Source organism: Candoia aspera, chromosome 8, assembly GCF_035149785.1.
Source record: "Candoia aspera isolate rCanAsp1 chromosome 8, rCanAsp1.hap2, whole genome shotgun sequence".
Lineage (NCBI taxonomy): Eukaryota > Metazoa > Chordata > Lepidosauria > Squamata > Boidae > Candoia > Candoia aspera.
In genome coordinates, this window is record NC_086160.1 from 13,421,448 (window position 1) to 13,439,279 (window position 17,832).

The 17,832-nt window shown below is 43.4% G+C and overlaps 1 protein-coding gene across 1 annotated transcript in view; it reads left to right on the forward strand.

Moving 5' to 3' along the window:
- Positions 1-8,520: 8,520 nt before the first annotated feature.
- The window catches only part of LIMCH1 (LIM and calponin homology domains 1), a 206,689-nt gene continuing 197,377 nt past the window's right edge, over positions 8,521-17,832 (forward strand). The window contains exon 1 of the mRNA XM_063309659.1: positions 8,521-8,952. Coding sequence (XP_063165729.1) covers positions 8,851-8,952 — 102 coding nt within the window. The 5' untranslated portion in view covers positions 8,521-8,850. The remainder of the gene's footprint in view (positions 8,953-17,832) is intronic.

Below are 17,832 nucleotides of genomic sequence, written 5' to 3' on the forward strand. Positions count from 1 at the left end.
AATCAGACAGGTTAGCAGTTTAATACTCATAATGAGGGGCATTTACCCCATTCTTCCTCCAAGGAGTTTATAGCAGCACATGCCCCCACATTTTTCTTCACAGCAGCCTTGCCATGTAGGTTAGGCAGAGATGCTACTAAGCCAAGATAATCAAAAGCGATCGTATACCTCTTTAGCCGTGAAGCTCATGATAATAACTTCAGCATTCCAATCCCTACATCAGGGTGGCTCAAGTCAACTCAATATGATGACTGTTAAGGATGCTTTCATGTGTAATGTTGAAGGGGCATTCCCCAACATTCATTGGAGAGTGCCAAAGAGCACAATGATATGTTGTTTGAATTACACAGCTTGCTTATGCTATGTTGGACAATGTGCTATCAAGGTCTGTCTAGCAAGATGTGCCTTGATAAAAGGCAGCAGAGCAAAAATAAATAAATAAATAGACAAATACTCTATCCTATCTGCAGCACAAGAGATACATGTTAAATCCAAGACAAAAATCACAATATTTATTGAAGAATTGGAGACGAGGCAATTATAAAAGGAATATAGCTCATTTGTGTAGCACAATCTTTGCATGACCTCTGCCCTGACAAACAAAAGGATCACCCCCGTTGGATCACTTCCATTTACAGAATCAAAGGGCCAGTGAGGCCATCAAGTCCTACCCCCTGCTCACTGCAGGAATCCAAATTAACAAATTGCAGACAGCTGGCTGTCCAGCAAAGGGGAACTCATTACCTCAATAACCCAAAATCAGTATTCTGTGTCCTGTGTGGTACCTGTGAGGTATTTGGAGATTTGCAGCAATATCTCCCTTTACTTATTTCTTCTCATGAGCAAATATACCTAGTTTCTGCAATCTTCTGATCAGTTTCCAGTCCTTGATCACCTTAATTTTGTTTACTGGCACATTTATTTGTTCTGTCAACTTGTATGCTGCTTCAGTCATGAAGGCAGCTCTAAACAGTTCACACATTAGGATTAAAAACAACAATTTAAGAATAAATTGCTCCTATTCCTGATTTTTCTGAACCTTTCTTCAAACATGGTGCTGAATAAGACAAGCACTATATTAGATTGAATTTATTAAATATGCTGACTTTTTTGTTAGAATTATTCAGAGGCATACATGAAAAGACACCCTGATTTAAATAGATTCTTTACATATTTTTTAAACTTGCACAGTATGACTGCAAATGATTGCTGTGATTTTCCACCATTCTGAAATAGGAAGCAAATGAAAATGATAATATAAGGCCTAAAACAGTTTTACTGGTAGTCCTCACTTAACAACCATCATTTAGTGATGGTTTGGACTTACGACGGTGCTGAAAAAACCGACTTACAACCAATACTTATACTTACAACTGTCGCAGCATCCCCACAGTCATGTGATCACAATTTGGACACTTGGCAAACACTTCACATTTATGACTGTTGCATTATCCCATGATCCCATGATCGCCATTTTCAACCTTCCTGGCTGGCTTCTGGCAAGCACATTCAATGGGAAACCATGTTATTCGCTTAACGACCATGTGGTTCACTTAACCCGCACAGTGATTTGCTTAACGACCACTCCAAAAAGTCATAAAATTGGGTCAGATTCACTTAATGACTGCCTCACTTAGCAACTGAAACTCCAGTCTCAATTGTGGTCATTAAGTGAGGACTACCCGTATCACCATTTAACAAATGAACCCCTTTGGAAAATTCCAGCCTTGCTCAAATGAGTGATGTGACCACACCTGCTTTGCATCATTGCTCTATCTACTGTGGCCCCCCTTCATTAATCTTTATTGATCACAGTGACTCACAATGACTTAAAAAATACAAAATATAAAATAAATATCTAATTTATATTGGAATTTAAATTAAATAGCCAAAATATTACCTACTTTGCCATATTTCACCTTATATCAAACAGGCTCAGTTATAGGATTCAAAACAGAAAGGACTTGTCCAATTAACTGCTTTGCTGTAGAATTAACGTTCAGGTTGCAGGGAGCAGATCAGTAGAAATACGAAGCCTGGAAAAAAAAGACATAGGTGCTTCAACGAATTGATTCATAATGAAACTATAAAAATTATAAAAGCAGTCATGCTTTTTTTCCCTTAGGCTTTCAGTGAAGCCTGAAAAAAGATGGTCTGCTTTAACAAATAGCAGACAGGTGCTGTGTTTACACAAGGTGTATAACATTTCTTCCAAATCATTTTCAAAATGTGCATGGCTCTACAAAATACATTTAAGGTTTTCATGCAGGTTTAAAAAAATTATTGACGGGAGACAAAATAAACTGGAAAGGCTGGAAAAAATTAGAAATGGAGGGAAACTAAAATTAGTTTAGTTTCTATAGATGTCAGCCTTACCAGGTAGACCAGACAGAAAGCACTGTCAGATGAGCTAATTTTATTTATTTATTTATTTTCTATCCCTCCTTTCTTATTTTTATAAATAACTCAAGGCAATGAACATATCTAATACTCCTTCCTCCTCCTATTTTCCCCACAACAACAACCCTGTGAGGTAAGTTGGGCTGAGAGAGTGTGACTGGCCCAAGGTCACCCAGCCAGCTTTCATGCCTAAGGCGGGACTAGAACTCAACTGGGACCAGAATTTCGGTTGCTAAGCAAACCAGTCATTAAGTGAATCTGACCTGATTTTATGACCTTTTTTTGTGGCGGTCATTAAGTGAATCACCATGGGCATTAAGGAAACCACATGGTTATTTCGCAAATCATGTGGTTCCCCATTGATTTGGCTTTCCAGAAGCCTGCCGGGAAGATTGAAAATCGCGATCACGTGATCATGGGATGCTGTGAAGGTCATAAATGCGAACCAATTACCAAGCGCCCAAACTGTGATCATGTGATGCAGGGATGCTGCAACAGTTGTAAGTGTGAGGACTGGTTGTAAATCAGTTATCCCAGCACTGTTACAAGTCTGAACTGTCACTAAACGAATGGTTGTTAAGTGGGGACTACCTGTATTGTAAAAGACATTAACAGAATCTTGCAAGTCTGAAAGTACAATTCTCCTCCATCTCCTTTACAGCATAGAAACTAGGGAGGGTCCCTTCTCAGCCTCTTGCCCTGCCTACTATCCGGCTGTGGGCTATGCTACTTTTTATCTGACTGTTCCCTAGGCTGCATCTCTTCGCCCCGCTCCTAAGGCTTTCCCACATACCATTACAGGAGATTGGGGCTTCAGGCCTCTGTAAAGTCATCTTGGTTTACTTCTACTCAGAAAGAGGGAAAAAGGCTGGGATTCAACCCTTCCTTTCCAGTGTGATATTCGGCCTGAGAGAATAACATTATTGGTTGATATAGGATACTGGATACACACTCTCTCTCTCTCTTTCTCTCTGTTCCGGGAAAATTATGCAAAGCTATAGGCAGATAGTGATTTTAAAAAACGTAGTGGTATCTTAGATTATTGCTCGGCCTGTTTCCATAGCAACTGAAAGCACAGCTACTGGATGATGCTCAGCTGAAAGAGGCACAGATTTTCCCCTGGTTAAACAGCCAAAATCTGCTTGTCTCAAAATAAGGGGACTTTGGTGCAACATCTCATCCCTAGTCACAGCTAAAGCAGTATGTTGCTTTTTTTTGGTGGTTCATGATTTTTCCCTTCCTCCAACACCATCCAAGGTTGATCCTCCACCTGGGTAGGGGAGTCAGGTGAGTATAATTCCTTCAAACCAAAGCAACTTTATGTATAGTTTTCTGCTGACTCAAGTAGGGGTGGAGACAGGGGTTTCCACAGGGTATGGTCAAAAAAGTCAAGATGGTGACACCTGTAAAAACAAATGGAGCTTTGATCGCTCCATCATGGTCCCCATCTTGACATTTTTGACCATAACATGCTGACACCTGTGCATCATACCTGGACAAGAGGAGAAGGGCGCATGAGGTTTATGATGGGACCACATGAAAATCATCATACATGATTCTGTGGGTATCTCCTAGCGCAGTGTTTCTCAACCTTGGCAGCTTTAAGATGTGTGGACTTCAACTCTCAGAATTCCCTAGCCAGCCATGCTGGCTGGGGAATTCTGGGAGTTGAAGTCCACACATCTTAAAGCTGCCAAGGTTGAGAAACACTATGCTAGAGAGACCCATCTTTTGGGTCTGACTAGGCCAGTTGCCTGACTATTGCCATTGTCTTCTTGCAGGTTACAATATTATTATTTTTTTTACTTGGCAGCCTAGCCTGGGTCTCCTGGTGGCCTCCACCTATGGATTCAACAGGTTTAGGCCCAGGGAGGTTCTTGAGATTAGCCAAAGCCAGTTTGGTGGGCTAATCTAGGACAGTCTTTCCCCCCCAACTGTCAGCCGTGATGTCAACTTTCTGTAGAGCAGCCGGTTCTCAAACATTTCGGTCTCAGGACCCCTTTACATTCTTAAAAATGGTCAAGGACCCCAAAACACATTGGATTATTATTGTTGTTGTTGTTTATTCGTTCAGTCGCTTCCGACTCTTCGTGCCTTCATGGACCAGCCCACGCCAGAGCTTCCTGTCGGTCGTCAACACCCCCGGCTCCCCCAGGGACGAGTCCGTCACCTCTAGAATGTCATCCATCCACCTTGCCCTTGGTCGGCCCCTCTTCCTTTTGCCCTCCACTCTCCCTAGCATCAGCATCTTCTCCAGGGTGTCCCGTCTTCTCATTATGTGGCCAAAGTATTTCAGTTTTGCCTTTAATATCGTTCCCTCAAGTGAGCAGTCTGGCTTGATTTCCTGGAGGATAGACTGGTTTGATCTTCTTGCAGTCCAAGGCACTCAGCATTTTCCTCCAACACCACAGTTCAAAAGCATCGATCTTCCTTCTCTCAGCCTTCCTTATGGTCCAGCTCTCGCAGCCATATGTTACTACGGGGAACACCATTGCTTTAACTATGCGGACCTTTGTTGTCAGTGTGATGTCTCTGCTCTTAACTATTTTATCGAGATTTGTCATTGCTCTTCTGCCAAGGATTAAGCGTCTTCTGATTTCCTGACTGCAGTCAGCATCTGCAGTAATCTTCGCACCTAGAAATACAAAGTCTTTCACTGCTTCTACATTTTCTCCCTCTATTTGCCAGTTATCAATCAAGCTGGTTGCCATAATCTTGGTTTTTTTGAGGTTTAGCTGCAAGCCAGCTTTTGCACTTTCTTCTTTCACCTTCATCATAAGGCTCCTCAGTTCCTCTTCGCTTTCAGCCATCAAAGTGGTATCATCTGCATATCTGAGATTGTTAATGTTTCTTCCAGTGATTTTAACCCCAGCCTTGGATTCCTCAAGCCCAGCATGTCGCATGATGTGTTCTGCATACAAGTTGAATAGGTAGGGTGAGAGTATACAGCCCTGCCGTACTCCTTTCCCAATCTTAAACCAGTCCGTTGTTCCGTGGTCTGTTCTTACTGTTGCTATTTGGTTGTTATACAGATTCTTCAGGAGGCATAGAAGATGACTTGGTATCCCCATACCACCAAGAACTTGCCAGAGTTTGTTATGGTCCACACAGTCAAAGGCTTTAGAATAGTCAATAAAACAGAAATAGATGTTTTTCTGAAACTCCCTGGCTTTTTCCATTATCCAGTGGATATTGGCAATTTGGTCCCTAGTTCCTCTGCCTTTTCTAAACCCAGCTTGTACATCTGGCAATTCTCGCTCCATGAATTGCTGAAGTCTACCTTGCAGGATCTTGAGCATTACCTTACTGGCATGTGAAATGAGTGCCACTGTTTGATAGTTTGAACATTCTTTAGTGTTCCCCTTTTTTGGTATGGGGATATAAGTTGATTTTTTCCAGTCTGATGGCCATTCTTGTGTTTTCCAAATTTGCTGGCATATAGCATGCATTACCTTGACAGCATCATCTTGCAAGATTTTGAACAGTTCAGCTGGGATGCCGTCGTCTCCTGCTGCCTTGTTATTAGCAATGCTTCTTAAGGCTCATTCAACCTCACTCTTCAGGATGTCTGGCTCTAGTTCCCTGACCACACCGTCAAAGCTATCCCCGATAGTGTTATCCTTCCTATACAGGTCTTCTGTATATTCTTGCCACCTTTTCTTGATCTCTTCTTCTTCTGTTAGGTCCTTGCCATCTTTGTTTTTGATCATACCCATTTTGGCCTGGAATTTACCTCCGATGTTTCTAATTTTCTGGAAGAGGTCTCTTGTCCTTCCTATTCTATTGTCTTCTTCCACTTCCGGCGCATTGCTTGTTTAAAACTAATTCCTTATCTCTTCTGGCTAACCTCTGGAATTTTGCATTTAATTGAGCTTATCTCCCCCTATCACTGTTGCCTTGTGCTTTCCTTCTTTCTTGGGCTACTTCTAGTGTCTCAGCAGACAGCCATTTTGCCTTCTTGGTTTTCTCTTTCTTTGGGATGTATTTTGTTGCTGCCTCCTGAACAATGTTGCGAACTTCTGTCCAGAGTTCTTCCGGGACCCTATCTACTAAGTCCAGTCCCTTAAATTTATTCTTCATCTCCACTGCATATTCCTTAGGAATATTAGTGAGCTCATATCTAGCTGATCTGTGGGTCTTCCCTAATCTCTTTAGTCTGATCCTAAATTGTGCAAGAAGAAATTCGTGATCAGAACTACAGTCAGCTCCAGGTCTTGTTTTTACTGACTGTACAGATGTCTGCCATCTTTGGCTGCAAAGGATGTAGTCAATCTGATTTCGGTGTTGTCCATCTGGGGAAGTCCATGTATAAAGCCGTCTCTTAGGTTGTTGGAAGAGAGTGTTTGTTATGCAGAGTGAATTGTCTTGGCAAAATTCTATCAGCCTATGTCCTGCTTCGTTTTGTTCTCCCAGGCCATGCTTACCTGTAATTCCAGGTGTCATTTGACTGCCCACCTTAGCATTCCAGTCTCCCGTGATGAAAATAACATCTGTTTTAGGCGTGTTGTCCAGTAGGTGCTGCAGATCCTCATAGAACTGCTCTATTTCAGCTTCTTCAGCATCTGTGGTTGGGGCGTATATTTGGATCACTGTGATGTTAGATGGCTTGCCCTGAATTCGAATTGAGATCATTCTATCGTTTTTTGGATTGTATCCAAGCACTGCTTTAGCCACTTTACTATTAATTATGAAGGCTACTCCATTTCTTCTGTGGTCCTCTTGTCCACAGTAGTAGATCTGGTGGTCATCTGATGTGAAGTGACCCGTTCAGTTCACTGACGCCCAAAATGTCTATCTCTAATCTTGACATCTCACCAATAACCACATCCAATTTGCCCTGGCTCATAGATCTTACATTCCAGGTTCCAATGGTGTGTTGATCCTTAGAACATCGGATTCGCCGTTCACCACCAGCACCGTCGGTCGCTAGCCGTCCTTTTGGCTTTGAGCTAGCTGCGTCATCATGTCTGGGGCTAGTTGAAGTCATCCTCTGTTCCTCCCCAGTAGCATTTTGACCATCTTCCGACCTGGGGGTCTCATCTTCCAATGGTATACCGACATATCTCTGGTTGTATTGATCCATTTAGTTTTCACAGCAAGAATACTGGGGTGGGTTGCCATTACCTTCCCCAGGGATCGCATTTAGTCTGACCTCTCTGTCATGACCTTCCCGTCTTGGATGGCCCTTCATGGTTTAGCTCATGGCATCATTGAGGTGCTCAAGCTCCAGCACCATGGCAAGGTAACAATCCTTTGCCAAGAGTGGATTATCATTATTATTTATTTATTCAAATTTTTGCCACCGCCCATCCCCCCCACAAGAGGGACTCTGGGCAGTTTACAGTAAAAACGATCAATTAAACCAGCAATCACAAAATATAAATACAATTGTATCAAATATAAATACAGTCATCACATATAAATAGAAATAGAAAATAAAAATAAAATCCAGGTGAGTGATATCGGTCGATATTTACTGTATTAGAAATTCAAACTGAGAATTTTTTAAATATTTATTTATTTGAGTTTGCAGATCCCCTGAAAGGGTCTCGGGGACCCTCAGGCGTCCCCAGACAGCACTTTGAGAACTGCTGCTGTGCAGGATCCGGGAATGCAGGTGTGGTCCCCAGCGCGGTGGGACTTCCTTGTGGTCCTCAGGGCTAGTCTGCGGGGGTTGGCGAGGGAGCGAGAGAAGCCTGTGAGGGAATCCAGGCGACCTCCAACCCTTGGCGATAGCGCCTCCCCCGCACCCCGAGAAGTGGGGTGTCCTGGCACTGCTCCTGCAGATTTAGAGGCGCAGGAGGGGGCAGCTTTCGCTCCCTGCCATATTTACTGCGGGCGGCCAGCTGGGGGTCTGCGTGTGGCTGTGCTGGGGGAAGCGGGACTTTCGGGGACACCCACACGCCGCGAGGGAAGGAAACGCCATCCGCGTCGCGGCCAGCTGGCGCAGGCGAGGCGCGTCCCGGCTGCCTGCGTAGCTTTCCCGGGAAGGGAGCCCGGGCGAGCGCCCTGGATTGGCTCCCCCGCCTGGCGGCGGCGGCGGTAAGACCAGAGCCTCGGCGTTTGCAGGGGCCGGAGGCTCCGTCGGGGCTGAGCCCTTTCCCTCGGCTGGCTGCGGCTTTATTTTTAGCCGGCGGCTCGGCTCGGTTGCAGGAGAAGAGGCGGGCTCGGAGGCAGAGTTTCAGCGCCGGCGAGGAAAAGGCGGGGACAGCTGGGACGCCGGCAGTGGGTCGCCGCACGCACGAAGCGGCAGCCGCCGCCGCCGCCACCGCCACCATCGCCAGCTGGGCTGCGAGCGGGCACTCCTCCCTTCGCCCCGCAGCGGCCGGGAGCAGCAGCAGCAGGAGGCGGCGGCGGCGGTCCCCGGCTTCTCCCCTGCCGGCGCCTGGGACGACCCGTTAGTGGGAGCGCGGGCAGCCTTCCGCCGCAGGACGCCGCTCGCCTCTGCAAATGGCCAGCCCGGCGTCGGCGCTGGCAGAGGAGCCGAGGCTGCCGCCGCAGAACGTCCCGCCGCCCGAGCCCGCTTTGGCCGAAGCCCGGCGCTGGATCGAGGTGAGCTTCGACGGGAGCGGGGCTGCCCTTCCCCATCGCGGGGCGGACCCTGCCCTTCCCGCTGCAGCATCGCCCGCACCTTTCCCAGACCCCAGACCTGCCTGCGGACGGGGGAACCGGAGCCAGCTGGCGCGCCCTGCCGCCTCCCTCCCGCCCCGGCAGCGCTCTCCTGCCCGTTTTCCTGCGCTGGTGCAGAATTGCCCTCGCGCGCAAGAGGGAGGCCGGGAGTGCGGTACTGCGGCGGCCGGTCTCCGCGGCCGGGCGGCGGGTGGGGGGGATGCCCCTCTTCTAGCTCGCCGCCTCTGTTTAATCTCTTTAATCGCATTTGTTTTTCTCTCCCGGGAGAAGGGAACGCCAGGAGAGCTGATGATAAACAACCGCAGGAGCCGCAGACCTCGCGGTCTCTCCGGCGCGCTCTCCCGAGGCGCGTGTTGGAAATCGGTCTTGCCGACCGGTTGAGTAGCGACAAGGCTCCCGCTTCGCTGTGGGGGGGTGGGGGGGGGGTGAAAGTGGGGTGGGGTGTGGAGATCGGCGGGCCCCTTGAGAACGAGCGTTTTGGAAATGCAAGTGCCATCGGTCCTGTATCCTGTAGGTTTGCTCCCAGCCGTATCCCAGTTAATTCCCACCCTCCTCCCTGGAATAAAATTGGGCTTCTTTTTCTTGTCTTCTACTAGATGGGGGTTCACATCAAGTAGGTGTGTGATACTATATTTGTTATATTTCTACAAACGCTTTTGTTCCCTCCTGGAAATGCTGACACATGACCCAGAGCAGAGTTGGGTTGAGCTTGGCTCCTGGCAGGTGTTGTTTTCTTGGCCCACATCTGGGAGTGGTTTGCTGTTGCCCTCTTTCCACATGCTTTTTAAAAGCCTAGCCTAGCCTATAGGCCTGGGTTTCTGAGTGGTCTCCCATCTGTTTACAACCCAGCCCTGACACTATTTTCTAAGCCAAGAGAAAATCAGCCATTTGAGTCACACCTGTTGAGATTCAGCTTAGAGAACCATAATTCAAGCTGGCCATAAAATAGTACCAAACCCCTGCAGTAAAAAGCAGACAAAATAAAGGAAGTATTTTTTTTTTAATTTGATTAAAATTAAAGGCTACTGGATGGGATAGGATAAGAACATAGTTTTACAAGTTGTGTGTCACCTTCAGATTTATGTGTAAAACTTTACTGGACAAAATGAAAAATACGGTCCTTGCATTAAGTTATGATGCAGTTTTAAGACCAAACAGAATTGTGCATGTGTAATTTTACAATTGTATTTTTAAACCAGTAGAAGACAGTGACTTTGGGCCAGTCCCTCCCTCTCAGCCCAACTCACCTCACAGGGTTGTTGTTGTGGGGAAAATAGGAGGAGGAGGGAGTATGAGGTAGGGCCCTGCCTTGGGTTATTTATACAAATAATAAAGGCGGGATAAAAAAAATAATAAAAAAGGTCAGTTTCAAATCCAAGGTAAGCCCTGGCTGTGTTTAATCTCTCCTCTGTGAGTGGTGCAGGACACCAAGCTACTCTTCTGTACCAACCTTGAGCTGTATTTTGATGGAGAAAAGGAAGTTGCCTTTTAGCTCCAAGATGACTTATAATTTAAGTACTGAATCTTTCATTATTCTCCCAGTCACGTTGTCATTCCATGCTTGTCCTGTTCAAGTATATTTGAATATCTAAACAGGTGAAAGGAATTAACCAAGGCACTTTTTTCTCATTGGAGGTTGGGAAAGTGAAGATTATGCTTTCCTAACCTGAATATACCTTTTGATGTTAAAATAATAATTATACTTAATACCTACCCGCACACCCCGAGTTATCTGTCAGTGCTACAGAAGTGTGAGTAATAGTTCAGGTTAACTCACTCTGGCTCACAGTTCTGCTGATACATGCTTTTCAGAGCGTTGTTTTTAAGGAGTGACCGTTGAATGCCCATGGCCAGTTTTTGACAGGCAGATGTTACTATCACCTGTGGATTTACACCATTGCTGAATTATTTTGGGCATACTGTATCTGCTATTGGCTATGTCAAAAAGCTAAGCAGGATTGGCATTGGTTGGTATATGGATGGGAGACCAAGGCTTTAAGCTAGATGGGAAAGTAGAAGAACCATCCTGGACAAAGGTAGCGGCAGTAGCCATATAGTATTCAAGACAAGATACGGATGTACTCATGAAGTCACCCAGCTTGATTCAAAAAACATTTTCCAGTGAGATAATTTATTTTGTCAATAAAAGATAGAAATGATGAACGAGGTCTACCTCTGGGTACTATGCAGATTGATTCAATTTCTAACTGGGACTTGAGTAGGATTTACTGCAACGGCAGTATTTCTGAAAGGTGATCTTCCTTTTTGGCCAAATGAACTCTCCCCTTATTTATTGAGACATGCAGGTTAGATGAAACATCAGAAATCTTTTCATAAGGCAGTGCAGGTAGGAAATGGTAAACGAACATATCCATCCTGCTCCAAACCTGTGAGAACGGACTGCAGTAATCTTCTGGCTGGTCTACCCTCCCTAGACCTTCTCAAGCATGGCTGCAAGACCAAGTTCAGGTGTTTCTGCTTCCTTTTTAGTCATAGCTAATCATGTCATCTCAATCCTAACCATGTGGTTAATGGGTTCAGGCATCACAGTAAGTTCAGACAAGGTTCAGGTAATCATAGTGAGCCATAATTTGTTTAAGTGGGACTTAGTTTATCACAATTGGTTGGGTGCTTACAATATGCCAAGTCAAAACCAAACAGACCACACGTAATTGGACATGAAGTCTTGTTGTTCAGTTGTTAAGTCGTGTCTGACTTCGTGACACCATGAACCAGAGCACGCCAGGCCTTCCTGTCCCCCACTGTCTCCCGGAGTTTGCTCAAATCCATGTTCATTGTATCGCTGATGCTATCTAACCATCTCATCCTCTGCCGTCCCCTTCTCCTTTTGCCTTCAGTCTTTCCCAGCATCAGGGTCTTTTCCAGTGAGTCCTCTCTTTGCATTAGGTGGCCAAAGTATTTGAGCTTCAGCTTCAGTATCTGACCTGAAGTCTAAGCCCGACCTATTTAGGAACAAACCTTCATAAGCTGTGATTTCAGCTGAGTAAATCATGGCTCCAGGTTTTGGGTTTGCAAGACCCATCTAAAATGGATGGAAAAGTTTCTAATCTTCATGCAGCAGGGAAGTAAGGGAGAAACAGGGAAGACCTCACCCCCAAACCTAGTGCAGCTTACCCTTGTAATATTGATATATTCAATATGATGCACACAGATTACCAGTGTTTTATTTTATGATGATGGCAGAAACCTAAATTGTTCAAAGTTGGTTTTAGGGAGATAAAAAATAAAGATTGGCTTATTTTTTGCTTCATTACTTTATTACACACACAACTAAAGATCCTTCACATTTAAAAGTCCTCTCAAGATTCTGTAAGATGAACCCCCAATGTCCACCGTATTTAGAACTGTGTAAGATGAAACATGCTACTTAGCTATATTAGGCTGGTCTTAATATAGATATTAATTTAATAACTGTTGCAGATGAATTAGCTTTCTGTGTGTGTGTGATTGTGCACACTATCTTCGTTCCTGTCTTTGCTGTTTCTTTAATGTGCAAAGTACAGCTTTTGATCTCAAGGTTATATTGTAGTCTATATTTTACAGATAGATAAACTTGGACAAATCTATCTGAGCAATCTATGTATTGTGTGTAAGAACTGTGGTTTTGTATGCAAGCTGTAAATCTTGCTATCCCTATCATAGACTTGCCAGAGGATGATGTCATCATACCGATTTTGCCTCTTAAGAAATTAAGGGCTGACCTCTTCTAGGGGCATTGTATGCTCTCTCAATATTTCATTACATGTTCTCTTGCATCAGGATTTGATTTATCCCATCAGGCCTCTATTGTTACTATGCTGCTCTTAAAATTTCATCAATATATTTATAGACAAGGTCCTTTGGGCAGTCCAGAGAGCTGATGTTTGCATCTTCTGCTCATAGCCAGCTTAACTCTTCAGTGTGGCAAGGTTGGGTTTTTGACTACAGAATTGGTTTGCTTCAGTATAATTACAACATGGTAACTTTGTGTTGTGAATCAGGAAGTAGCTACAGAATCCTGCATATCAATCATCATCATCATCTTGTATGCTACCCAACTCTGTTCACGTATCAGTAAGACGTATTTTCATTTGTGTACTACTCTATGTTTCCATTAATTTTTAATGCAAGGTAACATGTAATAAAGGGACGTGGTGGCACTGCGGGTTAAACCGCTGAGCTGCCGAGCTTGCCAATCGGAAGGTCGGTGGTTCGAATCCGTGTGACGGGGTGAGCTCCCATTGCTAGTCCCAGCTCCTGCCAACCTAGCAGTTCGAAAACATGCAAATGTGAGCAGATTAATAGGCACCGCTTTGGTGGGTAGGTAATGGTGTTCTGTTCAGTCATGCCGGCCACATGACCAGGGAAGTGTCTACGGACAAGCGCCGGCTCTTCGGCTTTGAAACGGAGATGAGCACCGCCCCCTAGAGTCGGACATGACTGGACTTAATGTCAAGGGAAACCTTTACCTTTACCTAACATATAATAAACTGTAGTCTTTGTAGAAGTTTTATATGAAGTCTACTTGTGCTTGGTATAAAGATCCAAGAGAATGTTTTATATACCCCATCTTAAAGATTTTCCAGGAAGTTCATCTAGTTTTTATATAACATTTTTATTAGAAAGGACAAACAAATGTGGCACTCTTAATTTAGCTATGTATGTAAGAGGGGTTACACATCTCATTCTGAAAATGATGTGATTCAGATTAGATTTTATAATAATAATTGCTATTGTTCTAATTTTATGTAAGGTTAGATTATTTTTATACTTTCAGAATTGCTAAGGGCTTTTTGTTTGGACTTGTTTTAATTCAGTACTTAGATTTTATGGATTTATTGATTTTGCCCTTTATTACAAGGGTCAATTAACATATGCAATAAAACGCAATTTACCTTGCATGGACATTTTTTTAATGCAGACCTAGTCAGAACATGAAATAATCCTGAAGTTTTAAATAGGAATATTTAAAGTAGGAAGCCAAATTATTGTATATGGTGTTAGCTGCATGAATTTGGGACTTAAATTTGTGTATCAATGCTAATTAAAATATTTAAAAAGACTTTTTAGTAACGGGAAGACTTTGTGCACGGTGAGGTCTTTCGTTGAAGCTGCCTGCATTATGGAACGGATGATAGGTATCTCCTTTCAATGAATCCATCTCAATTTCATGGAAATGATGCGTCAGCCTTGCAAAACCATGGAGCGTTTCTCACCACAAAGTTATCGGTCTTGGTGTAATATGCTTAGGCTACAACTTAGTAGACCAAGTGGAGTTCAGGGCGTATCAGAAAAGGTGAAAACTTGGTGAAAAGTTCTGGCAATATGTCTGGCTTTTCTGGGAAAGTCAATGCTTCTCCAATTGCCAGTGTTTTCATTGCTGAGCCCTTATATTGTTCCTCCAGTGTGTACTTGACTCTCAGTGGAAGCAGTAGTTGAACCAGGAGGCTATTGTCTACATAAGTGTTTCTCAACCTTGGCAACTTGAACATGTGTGGACTTCAACTCCCAGAATTTCCCAGCCAGCATGCTGGCGGGAGATTCTGGGAATTGAAGTCCACACAGGTTCGAACTGCCAAGGTTGAGCAACACTGGTCTACATAAAGAAGGATGCAAGACAGTTTTCTATGGGAGATTGTCAAATGCAGTGTTTTGGTCCATCTGTTGCGACTAAAATACCAGCTGACCTGTCACCACGGCCTGACGTCAGGGTCCATGTTCAGTTCAGCTCCACCCCAAATGGGGGGCAGTTTCCAGCAGCACCGAGTGGAGGAATGGACCATTGCCACCATAGCGGGAAAATGCTAGGAAGAGGAGGAGGAGGAGGAGAAGAAGATAAAGATTAAATGCAGTGCAGTTGGGCTAGCACAATGTTGAGAGAAGGATGCTTAGATGGGTGTTTTTATGAAGTCCTTTGAAAAGTCTCCTTATATTTTAATCCATATAACTTAGAGTCAAGACAACTGAAGATCTTAAGACCTTCCTTAAGATTCCTAGTTTTTAAGACCTCTCAAAGAGTGTTGGTTTCACATTTCAACAATTTCAGAGTTGTGCGTGGTAGGATGAAAGTAAAGATCTTGTCCTTGACCATTCAGAAACTACGGAAGGCATTCCTAGAGATTTGTTGATGAGTCTTTTTTATTGATGAGTCTTCCCTTGCTCTGTGAAAACTTTCTAAAATGGGTTTGGGCCTGACAGATGTCAAGTGCTTGTTTTCTTTGTAATGTTACTTTTGCTGCAGTTTATGGGATGGAAACCAGTGGCCCCTGGATCAGAAGCATTCCTGAATCCTTTTTTTAATGGCTTCTAGAACCCTGTTCACTAATACTGTATTTAGGATTCATTTGCTTTGAGAAGATACTCCTCCCCCATCAAAAAAAAAGAGTAAATGTAGTATCTTTAACATAGTTTTTGAAAGAGGAGAAGGAAAAGGCAAGCCTTGCAGCAACAAAAATTTGGAGAGATGCTGCTGTTTTTTATTTTTTGACCATTGTGTTTCTATTTTTTACAGAGAATGAGAGGAATGACAGAGAGATCTGCCTTGGCCATGTTTATGAAAAGCAGAACATATATACATATCTATACAGCAGATTCCCAGTTTAAGAACAAGTTCCTAAGTCTGTCCTTAAGTCAAACTTGTATGTAAGTCAGAACAGTTATTTAGCATCAGGTAGTCAAATGTTTGTCTTAGTGTATAGCATATATTTTACCTTTCTATGCATATAAAACACTTAAGAAACACTTCCACATACACCAAAACATCTTAAACATAACAATACACAAAGTAGTATTGTGTATTTAACCTGAAGCATTGTACTTAACTTGGATTTTTAATGTAATAGTCTTTATGGCAGTCTGTTCTGAACTAAGAGTCATCCATAAACTGGGATGTTCTTAAACCGGGGACCTGCTGTATATACAAATATAAATAAAAATAACTATTTAAAACACATAAGTAGTCTTGACACATGAAAGGGAATGCATGGCTTCCGGGTCCTTAAATACTCGGGCTTTCGTCTGGGAAAGGTCCATCCAAAGACTCAAACTGTATAATATAGCTGTCACTTTGAAATATCAATGCTGGCAGTCTACACACACACACACACACACACACACACAAACACACACACACAGACGTGAATAGGAAGAACATGTGCAAAAACAGTTATTTGTCCTGCAGATCTATAGGAAGATAATGCGGCATTAAAATTGTAATTGTACTAATTAATTCCTGAGGGTATTGTTATGCTGCAAAAGTCACACCTCCCAGTTTTCCCTTTATGTCATGTGGTTTCCTTGCTGAAACATTTGTTATGATTTTGTAAACCTAGGAGAGAGTTTCCCATAGATGTGTATTTCTTAGAAACATTTCCAGTTGATAAGAAGCCTTCCTTCATGGCTCTAAGTCAGCAGCAGACAAATGCTGTTTTCTTTTTCTCTTTGCACTTTGCTTTAAGGCTACTTCCCCTGGAGATATGTACTGGCTGAAAAAGCAGTAACTTTAACAAGGAACAGTCTGCATGTGTTTTTATAGAATTAACTTTGACTAAATCAGAAACCATTTGATTTTGTTGTTTGGTGTGGGAAACAGCCTCTTCACTGTAATTGAGGGCTGCCTCTTTTGTGAATATTGTAGTTCAGAGATAGCTCTTCCATGGAAGTAAAGGAAAAAATACAATACCCATACATAGGTTATCAAGTGCAGGTATTTCAGGCATGCCTTTTCTTGCATTTATTGGTAAAGTTCCAATTGTGGCAATACACTGAAATATTCATGGGTTCCATGTCATTTGCCTAGAGAAATGTTCTGTGGAGTTCTTGTAGAAAAAAAGACTGGTACCATACAATAAATGGTTCTGCATACTTTGCAAGGAAATAACTTACCATCATAATGGGAGATCATTTTATATGACTGAATGCTAGGAAAGGTGGGTACAAGGACTGAAGCAGGTGAGGCAGGCAGAACCACTGTGAACACTGAACAGATACAGACTCTCAAGGCTGGAGAAAGAACACTTAAGAATTATTTGATTTGAAGAGGTGGGGCAAAAGGCCGATTTAAGTTTGGGTCTGACTTATGCCTCTCCTGTGTGTGTAATATGTTTGCCTGCCTGCCTGTCCGCCTGTCTTAGAGGTGTACAGTACGCAGGATGGTCCCCACTGCCACAACCCAAATATTTCACTGAGTTTATATTAAGGGAAGCTGGATTGGAAGACGATGAGTGTGCTTTTAAAGGAAGAAACATCAATAACCACTACTATGCTGAAGACGCTAGTCTGATAGCTGAAAATGCAAAAGATCTTCAGATTTTAGTAATGAAAGTCAAGGAGCACTGTGACAAAGATTAATTATAAGGAAGACCAAACCAATGAGAACAGGTACAGCAACCAGCCTTAGAAATGACAGTGAAGGTATCAGTGTGGTGGATAGCTTCTGCCTCTTGGGATCAACCATCAACAGTAGAGGAACAAGCAGTCAAGAAATACACCACGGACTAGCACTTGGTACAGCAGCCAGGAAGGCCTTGGAAAAGATGTTCAGATGCCGGGATGTGTTTATACCTACAAAGATCAGAACTGTGCTGGCCATGCTTTTCCCTGTGACACTCTGTGGAAGTAAAAGTTGGACTTGGAACAGGCAAGATAGGAAGACACTTTTGAATTTTGGTGTTGGAGCAAACTTCTGGGAATACCAGAAGAAAACAAACAAATGGATGATTGAACAAATCAACCCAGACTTCATACTCAAGGCTCAAATTAGCATATTTTGGACACATTAGACAAATACTTGCTTCTCTTGAG